Source organism: Thermobia domestica, chromosome 13 (assembly GCF_964235325.1).
Source record: "Thermobia domestica chromosome 13, izTheDome1.hap1.1, whole genome shotgun sequence".
NCBI lineage: Eukaryota > Metazoa > Arthropoda > Insecta > Zygentoma > Lepismatidae > Thermobia > Thermobia domestica.
The window spans coordinates 112,599,112-112,622,463 of NC_137466.1; the positions used below are offsets into that span (position 1 = coordinate 112,599,112).

Genomic DNA, 23,352 nt, shown 5'->3' on the forward strand with positions numbered 1-23,352 from the left:
CATCACTTTTACCCTGTTGGGTCGCTTTACCTCTCGTGACAATCCTTGATGGCACAATCATTCGATTGGCGGTTTGAATCGAGCTCGTATGTTCGTGCCTAGGTCTGGTCGATAGCAACAATACATCAAGGATATTCAGGTAGGATACCGGCTATCAAGTACCGATGCCACTTCTGTGGTTCCGTAAGGTGATAGGGAACCGATCAACACTGATTTTCATCTTGTACATTTCTCCTTCAAAATGTGTCACACAGTCTGATGAGTAAAGCCAAGTTCTGTGGATACCTTCCTGGCCCTCCAGTGGCGATCCATAGAGCTCCTTCGTGGCTAAGCAGATGCGTCTTTGGCGTGGGAGACCCGCGTTTGATTCCTGGCAGGAGCTCATGTGATTAGGATTCCATTTTAATCAGTAGGTCTCGTTTCATATAGCATCGCTGCTGAATGGGACGTTAAAGTCAAAATCAACTCAACAGTGGCGGTCCACTTCAGAAAGATCTAACAATCTGTTTCTCTCTAACGGACGAGAGCTGTATAACCCCGATTTGCTAACTTCTCTCTGTGTCAACGAAATGTCTTGATTCAATGTGCAACCATATATGATAGCACATCGTTGCCATGTGGTTCCTGTAATCATTCGTGACATGGACGTGTGTTTTTGTTACAGGCCACTTGGATTTTTATACAAGAACGAGTTTCGTATACTTTTAAGGGCACCTCCAAAACACTGACCACTTCAACCACGCGCGGCACCGCAACTTTTCCTTTACGACTGCTTTCTGCATTACACACATCAAAAATTGTGCGAACAGTATTATCAGTATTTTATTTACAGCCAAGTATTTTACGTATTTTGAAGTACTTACTTATTTTATTTTATTTTATTTTTTTTTTTTAAATATGGAAGGAGACTTTCAATAATAATCAGATTACGAGATATTCATTTAGAAATATACCACGAAGATTTCCGATATTTCCTACAGATTCTTTGGAAGAAATAAAATAAACTGAGATAGATTACACATGTGACCTCTGATTATAGTTATTATTTGAAACATTTCAGGGCAAGCTTTTATATTATCTTAGAGTGACTACTGAAACTGATAAAGTAAAAAGGGTACTGAAGAAGTGAACAACAGGAAACTAACTCATCTTGAGTTCCGTGAAACGTTTCACATCGGAAGAAGAAATACGATGGATAATTTTGCCGTTTTCTCTCTCACACACAATCACATTTACACATTTTTCTCACTTTGTCTGTACCTGATTGCGCTGACGACGTCCGACGCAGAGAAGAGGTTCGCCGCACCTTTGTTCCTGCTGCATGCATTACAAGACAAGAACACAGGGTCAGTATGAGAAGAACGCACGGTTAAGACAGCAAAACTACTCAATATTCTAACAATTGTTATTTGGTCATCTAAAGGTATCTTACAAAACACAATGCTATTCTCTACTAGCATGCACAGATTAAACACAAACACTAAATAATAAACATGCAATGTTTGGTAGATAATGCACATAACACAATAACTATTAGAAGTTGTTCTGTAAAGTATTATTGTCAAGCATAGATGAAATCAATTCATTTCAATCACGAAGATATTCTTTTAATAAGTTCAATATTTTGAAAACTAATTCGGAATTAAGAGAAAAAGCAAATTTACGTTAGTATCCATATATATGTTCATCGCAACAAGCAAACGACTGAATGTTTAATCCTAACTTGTTCATACACGTATTGTTTGATTCAATGATAAAGCATGGGAAAGGCTATTGGAAGAATATCAGAATTGGAAAAGCAGTTATTGCTGGTACTTCATTGCACACAAATTATTATATTATATTAAAAAAAAAAAAAAAAAAAAAAAAAAGCTTTGAATGCAAGATGAGAAACGCAAGCTACATATAAGTCTAGAGAAGTAAAGCAAAGATCGGTCAGGATTTCAACGTGTATTTCAGCACCAAAGGTACATGACATACCTGAACTTAACATAGGATCAAATCATATCAGCTACCACCGGGAATCGTACTAGGATTTTCCGTGCTAAAGGAGCAAAGCGGATTCATGCATTATTTCTCTAAAATGTACATTAATTTAATTTGAATTTAGCATCTTCCGCGGCATAAGAAGCAATAAATTTTAAACAATTTTGAGGAATAAGTTGGAGAAGGGAATAGCAAACATTTTCTTAGATCCATCATCTGAAGTATTTCAGGTAAGATCCTTCATCATAGAATAATACATATTAGGGTGGGACCTGTTAAACACTTCCGTACTACATTTACTTGTGCAAAAAGAATCATATCGCCAATGTTCTGTATAACCTACCTATTATGACTCGTTTACAATTTTTGGAGAATATGTATATATATTCAAAATGCCATTCTTTCAGGTAACATTGTAATAAACCATGCTGTAATCGTGAAAAAGGAAAGTACATGTTTGGGCTACCTTAATTACAGATTATCATTGTGTGTAAAAATTCTATCACACTGGCAGGTCACTTGCTGCGAATTGAGAAGCTTCCATGCACTACTATTCTCAACTAATCTGCCGGGACCAATGGCATGGTCCTGTAACCCAGCTCTCTAGCAAGGAGACACTGTGGTTGAAAATGTCTTATATTGTGAGGAATGATCTTGCATAAATGTCTCTACAATCGCCAACTATACCGGTCTGAAGTCCCCATCGTAGTGCGGAGCCCATGTTACTAGTAGTTCCCGTCCTTCATTACCTCGATGTTGCTTACGGACGCAAAACATGAAAACTCAATTACTTCGTCTTCACGTAGCAGTTTTAAGTTTTAATACAATCCATCAATTATTGTAGTCTTTGCCCCTCCACCATGTTCTTCAGAATAAACTATTTCTCAAATAATATCCTAACCAGTTCCTTTTCCTTTTTCAAATCGCTTTTAATAGTTTTCTTTTCATCCCTTGCTATTCCTAAAACTTCATTTCCTGTTCCACCCAACTATTTTTTTATTTTTCTTCAGATCCACATTTCGAAAGCCTCTACAAGTATTGCGCAGTGCCTCTGCTTCTGCCCATAAAATACAATGCTCTACATTAAACATTCGATCTATTTTTCTTAATTCTTTATTTAGATTCACAAAATACTACTTTTTATTCATAAAGTCCTCTTTCACTATACTTTCGCTGTTTGTATTTCTCACTCATACTCCATACCTTTACTAATACGACTTTTAACGATGTGTTACTTCTGGTTCAGATCTTGCACTCTCATGAGCCGTGTCACCTGCACATCTATTCCTTCAACTTTCTATTGATATACTACCTTCCCTACGTATCCTTCTTTACTATTTTTTCTAGATAGTATGTTGGTGAAAGGCAACATTCCTCTCAAATTTCCCTTCAACTACAACTTCCTTCGTCATGTCTTTCCCTCCTATAACTCTCTGTTTTCTGATGTTTCTGATCGGGCTTCGATCCTTACCTTCCAACCCAACTATTTTTTAACACTTCCAACAAAACTTTGCAGTCAAAAGTTTTTCTTAAATCAATCAACACTACACACACCTTTTCTGACTTTTTCTAGAAATCTTTTCCATATTTTCACAATAAGGCCTCTTATGTCTTAGTGCTTCTACACCTGAACTGGTTCTTTTCGACTTTACATTTGTGATCTCATACAACTTGCTGTTGAGTATAGGAAGCATAGCGTTTACTGCATACGATGTGAGACTAATGGTAGTGTAGCTTTCTCGTTCTTCTGAGTTTGTTATAACCGTCTTAGAGAAATCTTTTGGCCACCTTAACATCTCAAATATTACATTATAAAGTATGAAAAATTCTTATTAAAGGTCTCAAATATAGTATATCTCAAACATATATTCAGTTGTACATATTCTAAGGAAATCAAACTTAAAAGGAAACTTGTAAAATTTCGCTCACGTAGTAACTTCACACGAACAGCGCATGTGTCTATCTTCTGATCAATGCGTAAAGAACATGTTAAGTTTAGCTACAGACACCTAGCTGAACTGGAAGGATGAACGGAAGGTTAAAGGTCATTGTACTGTGATTTTTCTCTCTAACCTTTCAACCTGAAACCTAATGCTGAGTTCTACTTCAACACATTTTTTCGCATAAGCTCCCTCCCACCTTCCTCCAGAATACTGAAAAATACAGAATTTCACTCTGCAGATTTATAACATCATATTAGGAAAGGACGAAAAATGTTTTGTTGGTGGATTTAGTCATTGCACTAGAAACTAACGAAGCAAACCATGATTTATTATTATTATTATTATTATTATTTTGAACAGTAAAAGAGAGGGAAAGAAAACTTGGCTTCTCTTCCGATCACAGTCATATTTTACACAAACTGAATTGTACAATCAAGTTTAACAACACTGTTTTCTATTAACTGTCAAATAGATTACAATAATCGCAGTCTGAAGGTAAATCATATTCTCGTCAAATTCGGGTAAGATTTTATATTCATAAATACAGTACAGTATATGAAAAAAACTCAGATGAGGACGCAGGGAGTTTATGTGAAGAAATCAATTCTGACAGTAAACAAAATGGTTGATATTTTCAAACTTTTCACGTAGTTCATGCACAAGAGTTGCAATACTATTTAAAATAACAGGATGAAAGATTCAAATAATATACCGAACTCAATATTCGAATACTTTTATTCTCGCTTTGGACTACGTGCAACTTAAGTAGAAATAAAATCTGACCAAAGTAAACACTTATTTTTTATTAATGATCGATGTTACAGTTTCGGTAATATACGTTTCATTACCTTCATCAGGCGGTCACTTCTAACAACTAATATGATTCTTTTATTTTTACAGTTCTAATTAAAATTTAAGGTGTCTACCTAATTAAACATTTAGAGCTGTAGAAATGAAAGAAAAAAAAAATCTTGGTTGTTTAGAAGTGATCTCCCATTTATGTTGTAGCATTAAATTTTAGCTTAACAACGTGTCCGATGACGGCAATGATATATTGTCGAAACTGTGACACAAATCTATATACATAAAAATGAAGGTGACTATGTTTGTGAATTAATAACTCTTGGAACTACCCGACCGATTTCGATCAAATTTTCAACATAGATGAGCTTCGGGCCTGGGATGGTTTTCATCATTTCATTCTGATGATGCAACTTAGGAGAGAGGGAGGTGAGATATATTTAAAAATGATCGAAAATGACCGATATTAGTGCGGAATCCATAGTTTTCGGGTTCGCTGAGACGAACAATGACACTTCCGATGACATTTAAATCCAAATTCCGCCCCGTAACTTGGTGGAGGGGGAGGGAGAAGATATGTAAATGAGTTGTGCATTTAAAGTGTTTATATCAATCCAGCGAAACGGGTAATCAACGCTAGCTATTAATATAAGCATTTGATGTGGTCAGATTTTATTTTTATCGCACTGGTCTCACGTACGCATGACAGCAAATAATAATGTTATGCAGAAAGCAACAACTAAAGGCATAAAAAAAGCATGCATCATACCGCAAAGGAATAATAATATTATTATGACACGCAGTGCTGGTAATTGAATTTTACTATCATCTGTAACAGAATTGACGTTCTACATGCACAGCTTATAGTCAATTAAGCGACACGAAATTTATGTTCAGTAGTAAAAAACAAATTTAAGTGTTTTTCTTTCTTTCCTTTTTTTAAATACTGTTACGCATGAAACATAATACATTTCTCTTGCGACTCATAGATTTTCTACTGCTCATTTCGCTTTCAACTTTGTAACTATTTTTCTTGTAAGAAGGCCCCTGTACTTCTGTCATCATTCTCAAAGGAAGTAAAGTGATCTATCTATTTGATGGAAGACTCAATTCATTATCTCTCTAAACACGGATGATTTGGCAAATTAAAAGCAATCTACCTACTTTCCAAGATCTTTCAAAATACAGCGGCAACCAAATAACCTCACTAGAACACGTAACTAAAATATTTAATATTTAGCCGTCCACATATCTCACACTTAAAAATGTGTACCTGTATACAAGTAGTCAATGACAAGGGAAACATTCTTTTTCAAACGTACAACTTCACTATACTCCACTCACAACACTGAATCAAAGAACAATTTATAAGATGTTACAATAATGCGAGAGATGTTCAACATATGTGAACGTTAGTAACATTTAAACTCTCAATATGCACTGATTTGTACAAATTTAAGAACATTATTGACTCAAGATATTTTAAAACATCTCTGAATCAACTCACCAATAAACGGATTTTATCATCAGTAAGTTTTTTTTTTTTTTTTTTTTATTTTTTATACGTAACATAGTACTGAACGATTTAATTCATACGATGTTGGGATATTGTTATTAAAAATGTAGGTTCAATTTACACAGTTCAGGTAATTCAGGAAATTTTTATTAGCTTCAAGTACACACGGTCTTGCGTCTACAGGGAGCAACAAAGGGTATATTTTTTGCGCCTGCCGCTCCTATCAACAATTAAATTGATTCAAGTAAGCAATACTGATCGAACAGGAGCAACAGTACGTCCTTCCACACTCCCACCTTCCGCTACATGTTAAGACGTGGTCTAAAACGTTTCATTCAAACATTCTGTTTAAAAGATTAGTAGTTAACAAATATTCAAATTAACGGAAGAGGAACTAATGTATCAAGACAGAACCTACTGACAAAGTATACCGAATTGGGCCATTGGAATATGATTTTGCAGGCTATATAGTCAATTCGTCATTGCATTTGATTACCTGAATGTGCACAGACTGAGAGAAAGGTATCATGCACGGACACGATTGGGATATATTCACAAGTGAGCCTCATTTTCTTCATATTGTTGGTTAATATATTGTGTTACCTTAAAAAACGTCACAGCTCTCCTTAAATTAATCGCATTAAGGCTCGGCACTAACATGCAATTTCTTGTGATGCAATAATTTGGTTGATTGAGCACATGGATTTATATGACACCTACAACTCAGGCACTGTCATACATGACCTTAATATTCAACCAAGCAACTAAACTGATGCACAACTGAAAATTGCATCAGTGCCAGATACAAGTATTTAAGGAATATGAACGTGAGTTACCGAAACTTCTTGTCAGTTAGTATTATTAAGCATAAAACAAACTGTTAAGCAGAATAGATCTACATACACATTCCAGGCATTACAAGCACATAAGGTTATATACCAATACAATAGTGTTAAAAATTATAATTAATTTTACTTTTTTTTTTTCTTTCTTAAATAATGATTACCTTACCTGAGGATGGTTGTGGTGGTTTACTACTTGTGAATACAGCCCTGCGTGGTGCCGGAACACTACTGGCTCTTTTTGCTGAATTCTTCTGGAACAAAGGAAACGGAATTCATTCCTAAGACTTTTCATATATTTTTTTTTTTTTAAAAACAAGTTTTACACTAATACTAATATATATAATAAATACTCTCTCTCTCTCTCTCTCTTTTTTTTTTTTTTTTTTTTTTTTTTTGTTAAATTTGATCAAAACCGAGAGAAAGCAATTCAAGCTGGTCACGATATATTTAGCTGAAATTTACACCGATACAAATGCTAAGATTAAGGTTGATAAATCTTTTAATGAATATAAATGAGCTTATTTTGTTTTTAAGCTCAAAGCCCTGAATTAAAACTGAACATACAATTAAATTATTCAAGACTCCGTATATTAGAACGAAAAGTACTGAACTTCTTCCCATGTGAAACTTAAACGGAGTAGTCTTATTGTTATTTTAGAATAATTGAAAAATAATCATATCTCCGGAACAAAGGTTCGTCGGTCATACGGTAATATCAAAATTTCCATGTATCTAGTGATAATGGCCATTCTTTTTTCTGATACCATCTATATACTCTACTCTTGATCTACATATGTAGTTGTTCCTTCAACGTTTCTAGTAAAAATTTCAGAATCAATATTTAGAGATATTTATTTATACAAATGAACAGAAGCTGTATAGACTGTAGAGGTCTGTACGGGCCGAAATTTTTAGTCCGGGCAAGGCCCGGTCCATGGATTTATAATGTGAGGCCCGACCCGAGTCCGAAATATGTTTTAGCATTTAGGCCCGAGTCCAGCCCGAGCTCGTGTGATAGTCAAATGAACCCGAAATAAGCCCGAATTACAGAAACTTTATAATTAACGCAAAATTGTATTTTTATTTACAGCAATTAGAAGTTTCATTTAGCAGTTGTGCTTTAAAAGTTCTCCAGAAAGTACGATCCAACGTCCAATAAATATCACTGTACAATACATTTACAAAGTTAGGCCAGAGAAATATGGTTGTATATTTGAAACTTTACGGCCCGAGCCCGTGTAGACCTCTGACAGACTGAGCAGTTAAGGCTTCCGAGTGTCTATCCAGTGTAATTTTACGGTTTTAAATTATATGTAATTAATTTCCAGGCAGTTTATTTTTACACATCCATAAACCTTGTTTGTTTGTTTGTTTAAGTTTAGTATTTCTTTCAGCATTGATGCTATGCAACGTGTGGGCCTACAGTACCACATTAGGCAAGTGAAGAATACATAATTCAAGTTTTAGAAGAATATTACTAAATCCGTGGAAAGTGGAAACTAAGAGACGAGGATTAAACAGACATTTGAACAATTTACTCAGCAATTTTTTTTCATCGCCTAAGGAAATGATTATTTCCATACTCGCATTTCTGAAATTGCGCTCTTCCTTTCTTGACTGCGAATAGGTGACTAAACCTAAAAAGCCAAGGTGAAACAAGCGGCACTCCTTACTACTGGTTCGTGAGTAACCTTGAAAAATAACCCTAAAAAAGAAATTATTAAGAAGAGGCCAGCATTACCACCCCACCCACGCATCATGAAAAAAAAAAAAAAAGCAATTCCGGCTACTAATATAAACATGATCACTACAAGGCAATATGCTAAAATGGACAAAAACAACCTGCAATTTTCCATTAAACTGAAAGACTATTTTGAGACCTTTACTGATTTTTTATGATAATAAATAATATGATTATTTATTTTAATTTAGGTATTTTTGTGATGAGTAATTTCAGCAGTTCTGATTTCTATTATTACAGTGAAACTTACTTACGTTGACCACTATCGGTTCAACTGTAAAGTGGACAACTTACAGAAAATAACTGAATTTTGAAACAAAAAAATATTCCACTTACGGATATACTGTAAATACTTCTGATGTAGAAATATATTATGATCTACATTGTCGTACATATATTTTATAAGTAATATGTCATAAAAAAAAATACTTCTGTATTACAAAAACACTACAAATAATGAATATTTTAGATTGCCATTCGTACTATGATTTAAATATTGTTAAGTTCAACATTATAGTTATGTACATAATGCTATGGTGTATTTTTCATTATTTTTCCGCTTATGACAATAGAGGGAGATATAGACGCCGCTCGAAATATCCAAGCTGCCCCACCCCACTCTGAACAGGTACACGAAATGGCCATTACTTGTATATTTCCAAAAAGGGGTGAAATTGAGGTTGACCAGTAAACATCGGGGTAAAACAGGTACTTGTGCGTTATTTTTTTATTGCAATTGTCTTGCAGGTATCCCCAGAAGGAAAAATTCTACGAATAGGCAAAGAAAAAGAACACTATAGCTCAATAAATACTTCTGGAGTGAATTTTAAAATATGAATGATGACTCAATATGAGTGAGGGACGCACAAAGCAATATTGCCATGGTTTCCTACATCTAAGTTACGTAGGTGTACGTCTAAGTTATTCTCAATGGACAAATTTCCCTATTTCTCCCTTCGATTTATTAAACTTCAGAGGCAAAATCATTAAGGAATGAAAATATAACGTTGAATATACAATTTAGCCCGTTTTCGGCGGCCATTATACATACAGAGGTGATTATTAACACTATCATTATAGGAATAAAATTGCTTTAATAATGCGGCTTAGTTTCGTGATAGGCAAGTAGTCAACTTGAAAGAGTAGCCACGTTAATAATTTTATTGCATTATAGAAAAGCATCGGCATAGCGTAATTTGCAGCTTTCTAACAAAATTCTGAGCCAAACGTATAGGTATAGCAGTATTCGATTGACAACACTAGTTTGGTTGTCAATGCCGAAAATAATATTCTTTCGGGCTTACGCGCTGAACACACATGATCAAGTTGAACTCGAGCCATCTAGATATATTCGAGAAGTGCGATGTCAGAGAGCTCAGTTTAGTTTAGTTTATTTATTTATTTAACAATCACCAGATACAGCTCAGAGACCATTTTATACTGGATATCTAACAACAGTAACAATGGAAAGGATTTGGGAAGGTATCGATTAGGGCCTGCTTACTAGGTACCATCCCGGCATTTGCCTGGTAGGACTGAGGAAAACCCTGGAAAATCCGGCAGGATGGTCGGCAGCGGGAATCGAACCCGCGACCTCCCGAAAGCGAAGCCAACACTCTATCACTTGAGCTACTTAGTATTTAGAGTTCCTTTTATCGAATATATATACAGGGTTGGTCAAAATAAGTGTTACAAGCCAATATCTCGCGAACTATACATCAAATAAGAAAAATGTTAAGAGTTAATGTATACTACAGAGGGGCCTAAAATGGGTCAAACACGAGGTCCTCCCGCCCCCATGTTGGGGGAGGGGGTATACGTGAAATTATCGTATCACTCGACCTATATTCCCATTTGAAATTTTCAAGTTTGTCCCTGTTCCCCATGATGGGGGCCCTGAAGACACCGCGACAACACCATTCCATGTTGCCTATGGCCTTTTACTTTTCATTTTTTTATTATATCCTTTTCTACTCAACCGTTCCTGATTTATAAGTACTGGAAATTTTATCTGATACAGGACCATTTTGGGGGGCCCATCTTGAAAACGGTGCCTCATATCAAAAATTGTTCAATTTTCAAAGCTCTTTCGAACGAGGTATCATTCGACCTACGTCCCCATTTGAAACTTTCATGTACACTCTCTTCCCCCCAAAATGGGGAGGAATCTCGTATTTATCTCATCTTTTAGGTCCCTCTGTATTGTACATTGACTCTTATGATTGTTCTTATTTGATGTATAGTTCGCAAGATATTGACTTGTAACACATTTTGACACCCTGTATATATATATATATATATATATATATATATATATATATATATATATATATAGGGTCAGTCAAAATGTGTTACATTGGATATTTACAATTTTTTGGAAACTTATTGAGGTGTCGAAAACTGAGGGCTCTTCAACATTACTTACAGGGTCGTATACGATTACTTACAGGGTCGTATCCAGAAGTAGTAGTGCTGTTTTTTTTTTTCGCGCGCGCGGAGCAATGTAGGGGGTGTAAACGGCAAGATTGACTTTGGTTCATTTGCATATTAATATTTAAATTAACTATTTCATATTGTATTTTTTTTGATAATTTTTATTATTTAATTATATATTATATGTATGCATTATACCTGCATATTCTTGGAAACGCTCGGAATTAATAGTATTTTATGTTTCATCGGTACCTTCCGAGATAGAAAATTTTATACTATAAAAAAAAATAGAAAGAAAAATCTCAAAAACGGTTTCTAGAGGGTGAAACATCTGAGTGAAATAGCAAAAACAGAGAATAGTCTGCTTGCTTGAAGCGAACAGAATTCGTTAGTTGACAGTCACTCCGTTTCGAAGGCTGTTTTATGGCCCCCACAGTGGACAGGTCAAGAGGCCACACAAGAAGAACTAGGGGTGAGACGAAGTCCTCTGAATTCCTGCAGTGCAAGTGGGTGGCAGTTTTTTTCTTTTTACATAACTCGGAGCAAAGAATTTGAAGGGTGACAAAGGCAGTTCGTTTTTAGCTTCAAGAGAGAAAGTTGAGTAAATTGGTCGTTGGCTTTTTGTGTCAGTTCTTCGTCTTCAAGAATGGTGTTCGTGAGGTCACCAACTGATATGACTTTTTCAGTGTACATTGAGTAAGAGCTAGTGTTTTACCTTTTAATAAATAGCTCAATTGTGTAATGAAAACTGAAGTGCTTAATAAGTGCATACAGAATCCTACAAATTATACACAATTATGTAAATTGGTGGCAGAGATAGTGAACAGTTATTTTGTTTAATTTTATTATTTTTTTTTTCGTTTGAAAATAGTTCATTGATATATATGAACTATTTATTACATAGTTAATCTTAAGTAAATCTTCTGAAAACGTTACAAAATGGACTAACAAATGGAATAGAAATTACTTAGTTCTTTCGATAAGTGATGTTCTCAGTGATTGTTGCGAACATCATGAAGCATCAGTTTCAAGAACTCGCATTATAACATTATACTGTGGACATACTTGTTTTTATAAAATGATTAGTACGTGCTTACTCACCTTGTAGGACAGCAGTTAAATTCCAATGAAGTGATGGACAATGCAAATTAAAGCCATCAGATACCAAAAGGCATCAGTGTCATTCTCTCATGGGAAGAGAGGGAGATTCTAGGATAGATGGAAATAACTGGAACTTTTCATGTGGAAAGACTTCCTTCAAGTGATTTTTTTTTCTAGTAGGAACTCTACCACATAGTTGTGGTGTATAATAAACTTTGAACATTAAAAAATAAAAAGAAAAAAAGAAATAAGTGACAAAACCAAGTTCAAAAGTTATTGGGAGTGGGGATCCCAAGATGTTGTAACAGTTATTTTTTTTCTTTGTTTTGTTCCTTGGCCAACATATATCATATAGGAAATAAAGTGTGTGTGTGTGTGTGTTTTTTTTTTATGAGATGAAAGTTGATCATTAACTAAAGTTTTCTGAAAGGCAGAGGGTGAGTAGACACATTTTGCTATGTTTTATAGGCTTAGATGTCTTGTTTTCAGATGCCTGGTTTGAGATTTCACAGTGTTATTGTGTGTTGGACTCCTCAAGGGGTAGAGGAGAATAAATAATTACCCACAGGTACAGAAGTGAAGAAGAGGAGGAAGGTGAAAATTAGCAAGAGAGAAATATTTGATAATATTCATGTATAGTGTACAAGGGCGTAGCCGTTACATATTGAGGGAGCAGAATTGTTTATTTTTATATTTTTGTTGTTTTCTCTCTCCCTCACTCTCTTGTTATGCAAATAATTAATTTATGTTTGCCTCCTCCGCCCTCATATATCACCCAGCCTTACGGCAGTTAACAGGGGGGAAAGCTGCAAGACCGGATGTTATGGAGGGGAGCCTTGGGAACAGGTGTCGACCGGCAGCAGTCGCCTGCGTGCGTTAGTTGTGTGTGGACCACTGTGTTAATGACGACCTGTTGTGACGCCTCGTCGTCAGTTGCGATGGAGTAAAATTTGGAGCAGCGGTACGCCATCAAGTTTTGCGTCAAACTGGGAAAATCGGCGACCAAACGAAGGACATTTTTACGCAGGCCTACAAGGAGGATACCATGAGCCACACAATCACCCCGTAAAAAGAAAGTCAGAATGTCGAAATCGAAAGTGAAATCGATCTTGATTGCATTTTTTGACCGTCCTGGCATTGTCCATAAGGAGTTTGTACCTCCTGCACAGAGTATAAATGCAAGATTTTATGTGGAAGTGCTCCCACGGCTGCGAAATCGGATCACACGCGTATGACCAGACCTGGTAGGGAAATGGAAGCTCCACCATGACAACGTGGATTGTGGATTGTAAGGGATTGTAAGGGATCTCCTGACCAAATTCGGCGTTTTCACGTTGCCTCACCCCCCTACAGCCCTGATGTGGCACCGCCGGACTTCTTCCTGTTCCCCCGAATCAAGAGGCAGCTCAAGGCAGCTCGGTGGAAGCGGTGCAAGCGGCGACGACGAGGGCGCTGAACGGCATCCCGGAGGACGATTTCCAGAAGGCCTTCGCGACCTGGAAGGCTCGCTACTAGAAGTGTGTGAATGCTCAAGGGGCCTATTTTGAAGAGTATTAAGTTGATGTACCAAAATGTTCAATAATTTAAATATTATATATGTGTATATATATATCAGTCCTACTACTTCTGGATACGACCCTGTACTTTACGCATTAGGAACCCATCCAGGAAAATATTTTATATTCGATTGAAAAACTTCTAGGATACAACATTGTTTATATCATATTTCTCACCTCATTCATTACACTGACGATATTTATCAAGGGCAAGGGTGTAGCTATAGAAGGATTGTTTATTGAAATGGGTGACGAAATGTTCGCATATGAATGTGTCAGTGCTATCTGTTAACGCATGTCACACATGAAACATATTAAAGCGAATCAAACCATGCAGAACAAAACGTTTTACAATGCGAAATATCTCATTACAATTATAATGTTCTTGAAGCGGAAACAGTTGGATAGAAAAAGTTTTACATCCAAATAGTTTTGTTATAAATCTCGCCAATAAATCACTTCCAATTTTCACGCAATACGGCAATTTTCCTTTCGTGTTAATCCACCTGGAAAAAGGATATGGTATCAACAAACAGTCTGCTTAATAAAACGTGGAGGGGAAATTGCAGCAGACCGCCTCCCGACAATTTTCTGGCTGAGGAATTTTTCCAGTTCTGTACATTGAACACAAAATTGGTGAACAGAATGAAGTGTTGTGAGGGGGAAAAAAACCTAATGCACGTGTGGTTGACAGTTTTGATCCCTACTTGATATCTTAATAATAATAATAATAATAATAATAATAATAATAATAATAAATAATAATAAACAGCATTATAGGGGTATCACTTTGGTTTTCAAGGATCTTTTCGCTCCCAAGTACGTGTGTTTTGGATTATTTACAATCTGAGAAACAAAGAAATGGTTTAAGAACTAACTTTTGGTTTCTTCAATATTTCTTATTCTAGTAAAAGAAAAAAAGTTTTCGTCGTGTCTTCTACTGTTATAATACATCTTAAGTAGTAATTTTTAATATCAAGATACTAGTATTTAATTTGATTTTCGATGGTAGTCTTAGTATTCAATTTGCCTCCAGTCGATAGCAGCTCTTTCAGTTCGCGTTTCGGTAGGATATACCAGCTTAGTAATCCTTACATTTCTCATCACTTTCATTGGGTCAATAGTATTGTAAAGAGAACAAATTCTCATATAATTATTATGTACTATCTCATTCCGAAATTTCTTGCACTTAATTCACATAGCTCACTTACGTGATAATTATCAACACAATTCCAGTGGTGGCTCCCGAGATCTATAACAGGTAAGTCCTATCAGCAATAACGGTGAAACTGACTGTAACCTTCCCCCCGTCTCGTCGCAAAACCATACTGGCTTTATTACCTACAGTGATGTTTTACTTTGAAGGCATTATTTAATTTCGGATATTAGTTACAACTACAGGAAATATTTGCCACTGTATAATCATATATACAATATATCTTTCTTACATACAGAATTATTTACTTTACGAGGGCGGGGTGAAAAGGTCTCGGCCTGACAATGAAAGACAGCGAATTTAAGTTCAAAAATGATTTTTATATTTCGGAATAATCTCCCTTAACTTCAATACACTTTGTCCAGCGTTTCTTCAACATCTGAAATTGTTCTCCTTTTTGCAAGGTAATCAATTAAGAGGATCCCTTCCGCATCCCAAAACACACTGGCCATGACCTTTCCAGCCGATACGATCGTCTTTGTTTTCTTCGACGCAGCACTACCGGCTTCCACCCACTGCTTGCACTGCTGTTTCATTTCTGGCGTGTAGTGGTGAACCCATGTCTCATCCATTGTCACAAATCGCCGCACAAAATCGGTCGATCTCTCTTGAGTCGGTCCAAAGATCGCTGCGAAGATCGTTTTCGCATTTGCTTTTGGTCGGCAGTCAACAAATTAGCGATGAGCAAATGCAAGACCAAGACCGGGGTGGACTTGGTCTTGGTCTTGCACACCCAGTCTTTATCTTGGTCTTGTTTGCAAGAGTCTTGCAAGTCTTGCTTTTAAGAAATCTTATGCTTTTCAAAGGTAAATTTTACTCTGGATATACGGGATAATAAATTCTAGAATGCTCCAATAGTAACGGAAATACAATGTATGTTTCTAAATGTAACATAGTTTATCTTCGTGTAAGTATGATAATAGTGTACAACATAAGTGATGACCTTTATTTTTTTTTTTATTAGGTGCCCACGCTTCACTACTTATAAGACGACGTTTTGTAATCTTCTTATATTTTTTTTAACAGATCCAACACTCCACTGGTTCCCAAACTGGGGAGGCTACCCCTTGAAATACCATGAACTGCAAAATTATTTTTACACTCTAAAGGCGTCAGATTTTTGTTTTCAACCACGATTAGCTAATCTTTGTATTAAACAAACTTATAATTAAATATTGAGATTTTGTTTTACTGATTCCAATGGGGCAGAAACATGGACATTACGCAAAAGCGATGGAAAAAAATGCAGACTTTCGAAACCTGGGCATGGAGAAAAAAAGGAGAGAATTAGCTGTGTTGAACGGAGAACGAATGAGGTGTTAGAAATATTAGCAGTAGGAGAAAAAAGAAGAATTTTAGATATCGATAAGAGGAGAAAGAGGAACTGGTTGGGATATTGGCTGTGGAGGACGTGCTACAAGGTATGGTGAAAGGGAAGAGAGAGAGGGAGCAAAGGATATTGTAGTTGAAGGAAGGTATTAAAACAGAAAATTGCTACATTAAGACGAAGAGACTAGCTGACGACCGCCGTACATCGAGGTTTCTCAGTTACAGCAAGCAACCTGCCAATAATGGCAGAATTGCTTTGATGATGATTACGATGATATGTTTAGCATATCGATCAAAAAAGGGAGAAAAAATTAAAATAATTATTATAATCGAAACTTAATATTTTAGAATAATTTGAGTGAAAACTTAAAACGACTCAACTGTCTATGTCTTTTCTATAAACTTAATTTGTTTCGTTAATCAGTCACTTTTTATTACTAAAGCGCTTTCTGATATCCGTCAATTTCCATGATTTTTATATTTCTCTTTCCTTCTTCTTCCCAAGTTGCGGGGCTGAATTTGGGTTTAAACGGCATCAGAAACGTCACTGTTCATCTTAGAGACACCGAAAGCTATGGATTCGGCACTAATATAGGTCATTTTCAATAAATTTATATCTCCCCTCCTCCCCCATATTGCAAGGCACGGCATCGGAAGTGTCACTGTTCATCTCAATGACCTGGAAAACCATGAAGTTGACATTGATAATAATGGTCATTTTCATTAATTTTTATATATCTCCTTCCCCCTTCCCAAATTGCGGTGCTGAATTTGCATATAAACGGGATCGGAAGTATCACTGTTCACTTTGGCGACCCCAAAAACTATGAATTCGACACTAATATTAATTTTCGATCATTTTTTGATATCTCCCCTCCCACGGCAAAGCTACGGCGCTGAATTTGGATTTAAACAACATCGGAAGTGTCACTGTTTATCTCAGCGACCCCCAAAACTATAGACTCCACTCTAATATCGGTCATTTTCGATCACTTTTAAATATCTCTCCTCTCCCCGTCCCCTAGGCTCCACCATCAACGTGATATGACAGAAACCATCTCAGGTCCGAACCTCACCTATGTTGAAAATTTTATCAAGATCGATCGGGTGTTTCAAGAGTTATTAAGTTTTATTTTTATACATACACCTAGCCCTCCCCTCCTCCTCTCCTAGGTTCTACCATCAAAGTGAAACTATAAAAAACTTTCTAGTTCCGAACCTCATACATGTTAAAAATTTGATTAAGATCAGTCTGGTGGTTCAAGAATTATTAAGTCACAAACTTAGTCACTTTTATTTTAATTTTTGTATACCTCCCCCTCCTCCTCTCATACGTTGCTCCTTCAAAGTGAACTGGCAAATAACATTTCAGGCCCAAACCTGATCTATATTGAAAATTTGATCGATCTCGAGCGAGTGGTTCAAGAGATTAGGAGTCACAAATATAGTCAGTTTCAATTTTGTAATATAAATTTACTGTTGTAGTATAATGTTATATCGCTCAATCCTCGATGTGCCGTATACCTAAGGAGGCTCCGCCCATGAAAGCACACTTGCGGTCAGATGCACTAAGTTTTTGTCAATGTCATGAAAATGTTATTTGGATATTAATTTTATGAGCACATATTAAAAATTTCCAACCGATGCTTTAGTCTCGGAGCCAAGGCCATACCCATGTAGTCAGCACCTATGGTGTACGGAATTACCGACGTTCAATACTACATTTCTCTTCAGTTTTGGAAGAAGACCGCCACTAGTATGCTTTGAAATGAAATGAAGTATCTAGTTTAACGTCCCACAGTTATGCACCAAGGCTAAGGGAGGCGCTGATGATGAAAAATGACTGAAATGGTGGAAGTAGGAGGAAACGGAAAAAAACCTGAGAAAACCCACGCACACGATGTTTGTCCACCAAAATAGCTTACATGGCGCAAGATGACACCTGGGTGACTTGAAAACGAGCAATATCTACAGAAAACGCGAACAACCAATTCAGGAAACGATATACTGTTGCTATATACTAAGGGGCAGATCGATTCTCACGGATTGTATAAAACTACTGGGAACACATTCACTCCAGTGGCATTTTTACTGAAGCCAAAAAATTCAAGTAGTACCAGTACTTGTGCAAGACTCTTGGTCTTGGTCTTGCATGCAAGACTCTTGCTAAAACTGCAAGACCAAGAATCTTGCGCTCATCACTACAGCAAATGCGGCACTTATCTTGCGCAGAGCTTTCGCATCCCTAGTTCTTTGTGCAAGATGTTTCTCACCTGTTCCCCCGATATCCCCACACTCTCAGCTATCTTACTTACCTTCACTCGCCTGTCGTCCAACACGATATCGTGCACTTTTTCGATTGTTTCCGGTGTGGTTGCGGTTTTCGGCCTTCTTTCACGTGGGTCATCTTCGAGGGATGTGCGACCACGTTTAAATTCAGCTGCTCCCTTTTTTTAACGGTTGACATGGAAGGAGCAGAGTCTTCGTAAACTTTTGTGTTTTGTCATCTTCGGATGAATTTCCATAGGGGTTAATCCATCCAAAACGAAAAATTTGATTACCGCACGATATTCAAGTTTATCCATTTTCACAACTAACAGGCAAGACGTCTAAACAATGCATACACACAAACTACTTGAGAGAACAAGTTTACACTTGTGTTATACGAACAACTGAAAAGCGCCCCCAGGCAAGGAACGACCCGCTCGGGCAAGGATGTTTTATAAGATCCTTGCGCTCGGGAGAGTAATGCTTCCGATATAATGGAGTACGAGGGGAGCAAAACGAGCCCTGCGGGGCTTCTAACCCGTTCCTATTACTACTACTTATCTGCACAAAAGTGAGTAAAACACTTTTTTGAGTATTATTTTCATATTATTTTAATTTAAAAAGTGTTATAAAAATGTAAAAAAAAATCCTCGGGCCGGGTTTGAACTCACGCCAAAAGAGATTTTTGTTACTAGCATATAGCGCTAGCCCACTCGGCCACGAAGACCGACAACAACAATCGTTTGCTTTCTGCTATTCCAATGCAACGTGGCAAGAAATGGATAACTCCAACCAATCAGAACTGTGTTTTTCGTTCATACTTCCGGGAGCATCACTCTCCTGAGCTAGTCCTGGCAAGAACAATAAAATTTTGCTGATTGGCCCCTCTCAGTCGATTTCGTGTAAATCATTCGGTAACATACCCATTAATATACATTCTTAAAGAGTATAATTTGAAACGGATACAAAAACTAAGTGATTTTTTTTTATTCATTTATTTACTTTTAAAATACACACACGATAATATTTTAACGATGCACTGAAACAAGTATGCATTCCATTTTCATTGTTTCTAAAGCAAATACCGAAATAATACATTCGATCATTCATTTTCAGCACCAAGGCGTAGACTGACTGTTTAATGGACTGTGAATCACACGTACTTCTCTCGAGAATCGAACTCTGGTACTGCATGGCGAAGACGCATTTAAAATCATATACGCACAAGGAAACTGAAATGCATGAAGAAGTGCCGCAAATTTACCGGGGACCGAATTTACTGGCTTCCTATGAATGTTGTCCGCCTTAAACCTACCCTACCTGACTTCAGAATTGATTAGTCTCTACTTATTTTATAATTTTGAATCACAAGTGTAACACTTTCATATCTGTCTGTGGTTTTGCATGGCTACTTTCATAGTAAAATTCGAGTGGTAAATCAATTTAAAATACAGTTCAAGAAAATGCATATTTTCCCTAATTGCTTGCAAAAAGTTACGTAAACATACATAAGGGAAACTACTACTCTTGTAATACTAATGTAAAACTTTCCAAAATCAAACATTTTACAATTGCATATAACATAAAATTATGACGAAATTAGAGGCATTAGCATTAGTATTTAGAAATGACTTTTACTACTATTCCAGCCTTATTGATTCATTACACTGTATTCTACGACTTGTATAAAACATATTACAAGACTAGTAATTCTCTTGAGAAATAGGCCCCAGATGTAAATAAATTTCGAAATTCGAAAGTACACTAAGAAAGTGTTATTTTTTTCCTTTAAAGAATTCGGGATAATACTTAAAGAAGTGAATATATAATCACAATTTTTAGTGGTTATAAATGCGACGCGCAAGCGACTCGTACAAAACTGGATTGCGCCCGTGCATGCGCGTTAGTATGTTTGTGCATGAAGTTATGTATATTGCTGTACATGTATAAGATTTTTTTTCTAAAGGTTACCTGAACACTTTTAGTTACAATAAGATTTTTTAATATGTACTTTTTATCTCTCTCTATCGTCTAAACTACTGATTCTTTAAAAAAAAAGTATATGCTTATTTTCGTAGGAAATTTAATGTAGGTTAATTCCGTTGTACTTTCTTGCTTTGCAAAATACTTTCTTGGTACATCGTATAGTTTGACATATTTAAGAAAAACTTTAAAGATCTATTTTTAAGCCTCTGTTCACCGCTCGCTGACCCTGCACCCTCGGAGACTTTTTGTATGTCGTTTAGGGCACTGCCTCCACAACTATGACAAATTTTAAAACTACACGATTTTTCCCCCCTTCATTGACTGGATTATTGTCAGTACCGGAGCTATATGAGATATATACCTCCCACCGGAAATAGATCTCAGGACCGAGAAGATCTGTATAACCTGAACACTCGCGGTCGGATTGCAATTTCGCCATTCTGACTACAATCACCAATGCAAAGAGATTGTAAAAGATAATACAGCCATAAGACATGAACCGCCTATGCTTGGACAAAAGTCGTATTATTCCCCGATGATTCATCTATCCTTGTTTCCAAAAACAAGCCGGGTTTATGTGGTGAATGCATTAAAAAGCGTAGGCTCCGGACTGTCTACTCCCTATCTTGGCAGCTCTGTGCTGGCGTTCGCTCTATTATATCTACTCTTAAACGACAAATTACTGTTAATGATTAAACGGACGTTTTTAGGTAGCCAAACATAGACTTCCAAGGTGAAAATCGTTCATACACACAGCCGAATTGTTCAAGCATATTTTGAGGAGCATCAAAAAGAACTTCAACACCTTCCATGGCCCTCTGAATCTCCATAATTCAATATTATTAAGCATTTATGGTCAGTTTTAGGGTATTGTGTCCGGCATAATTTCTTCCTTCATTATCAATGATGTAACTGAGTGCTGCACTGCATGAAGAATGATCCACTAATCCTGTAGAATGATTCAAGAGTTCCGCGACAACTATAAATTGTACTACAGGTTAAAGGTGATAGAACTCCGTATTAACAAGACAAGTTTTCATTTTGTTAAGGTGTTTCTACTATTTTGATACTGTCTGTACGTTAATTGGATCGAACTCATGTTCGCCATGTTCAATTGTTGACTTTGTAATGTTTTTCCGTGTTAAGTGAAAGTTTATGTAACCTACTATACTATTATATTGATAGATTTCATACACAAGCTTCGATAATAAAGTTTGGGTAAAGTGTTACCTATCTCACTGTTAAGTAGAAGCCTTGAAAGAAGCTATGCATTGCTACCCATGCCTACTTCACCATTCACAACAATTGTGGAACCCATTCTGAGGATGGCTTTTAGAAGTGCCGTTGTCTTTCTTTCAATCGGAAAAGAAAACATGACATTGGAACTACATCAGGTACGAGATAGAAAAATTCTCCTATTTATTGTTTGTTCATTATTTTAACTGAATCTCTTCACACAATTATGAAATATACATGGCAATCACGGCAACACGCACATGGTGCAGAGTTAACTAAATTACTGTCAGCCCTCGTATAATGTAATACACAATCGATCGAATTCTATGTAGCAAAGATCAATTAAAAGTAGTAACTTATATCTGTAGTAATATTCACACACAAGAAAAAAATAATGAAATTATGATATGCTAATGTGGCTACTAACATGTAAATTGAAGGAGATTTAAGAGTATGATACTAGGGCTACGAGTATTAGGAGCCGCCAAATGTATATTGCTAAGCAATAATCATCGGTATATAAAGTGAAAAATTCTTACGCACCGAATTAAACGATCGATGTGATTGAAGAATGATTTTTGACGAAATGATTTCCGAGTATACCACTTTATTGGGGTCCAATAACAATGCTAACCTTGATCTCGGATAATTACTTCATTACATTAACTCCTTCCACAACGCCATCCTTTTTCACAAAATACCACATTAACAGATACATTATACAGAACATGCCTGTGATAATATTTATGAAGAGGTCTGCAAATAATAGTCTCAAGGAGTGCAATTTTACATGCTTATATTTCTAGTGAAATCCAGCCATCCAAAGCCATTTTCACAAATAGTCTGTATTAGCATCAAATATATGCTAGCATTAAGTAACTAATAACTTTTCAAACTATTAAGATCTTTGTTACGTTGTGTCTATTCTTTCATACAATTTCAGTAACACTTCAAGTTAATGTAACATACATCTTTCATTAAGCAAACCGTTAATTATCTCAATTTACAAGATAAAAGGAAGGTGTGACACCCTGTTTTGAAACAGGCTGCACCCAGTTCTCCAATCAAAAGATATCCTCCATGAAGCATACCTTTTATTGTTCTCAAATATTAGTGTGGGATTTACATCACAAGCATGGCAAAATCCACCCTATTAATTATACACTCAACTCTGAAAGTCAGATTATAAAATTCAAACGCAGAAAAGAGGATGGAGGGCAGAAAATAACATGTGGTTTTATCGATACCAATACTTATTACGTATAGTTATATACTTAAAAAAAGCTGCTCTCTAGCTGCTGTTTTTCTGTTCTGTAATAAATTAATAAGAGTATGTTGTGTTACTTTGTTTAACACCACATACTCTTATTAATTTATTACAAAGCAGGAAAGCAG

At 36.2% G+C, this 23,352-nt stretch overlaps 1 protein-coding gene across 17 annotated transcripts in view; it reads right to left on the minus strand.

Moving 5' to 3' along the window:
* chb (CLIP-associating protein) overlaps window positions 1-23,352 on the minus strand; it is a 595,254-nt gene that overhangs the window by 112,084 nt on the left and 459,818 nt on the right. For 8 of the 17 annotated variants that reach the window (XM_081736289.1, XM_081736293.1, XM_081736286.1 and 5 more), the window contains 2 exons: window positions 7,258-7,342; window positions 1,261-1,317 (listed from right to left, as the gene is read on the minus strand). In XM_081736289.1, the coding sequence (XP_081592415.1) occupies window positions 1,261-1,317; window positions 7,258-7,342 (142 nt within the window). The remainder of the gene's footprint in view (window positions 1-1,260; window positions 1,318-7,257; window positions 7,343-23,352) is intronic. The other 9 variants (XM_081736291.1, XM_081736285.1, XM_081736298.1 and 6 more) reach the window with 3 other exon arrangements.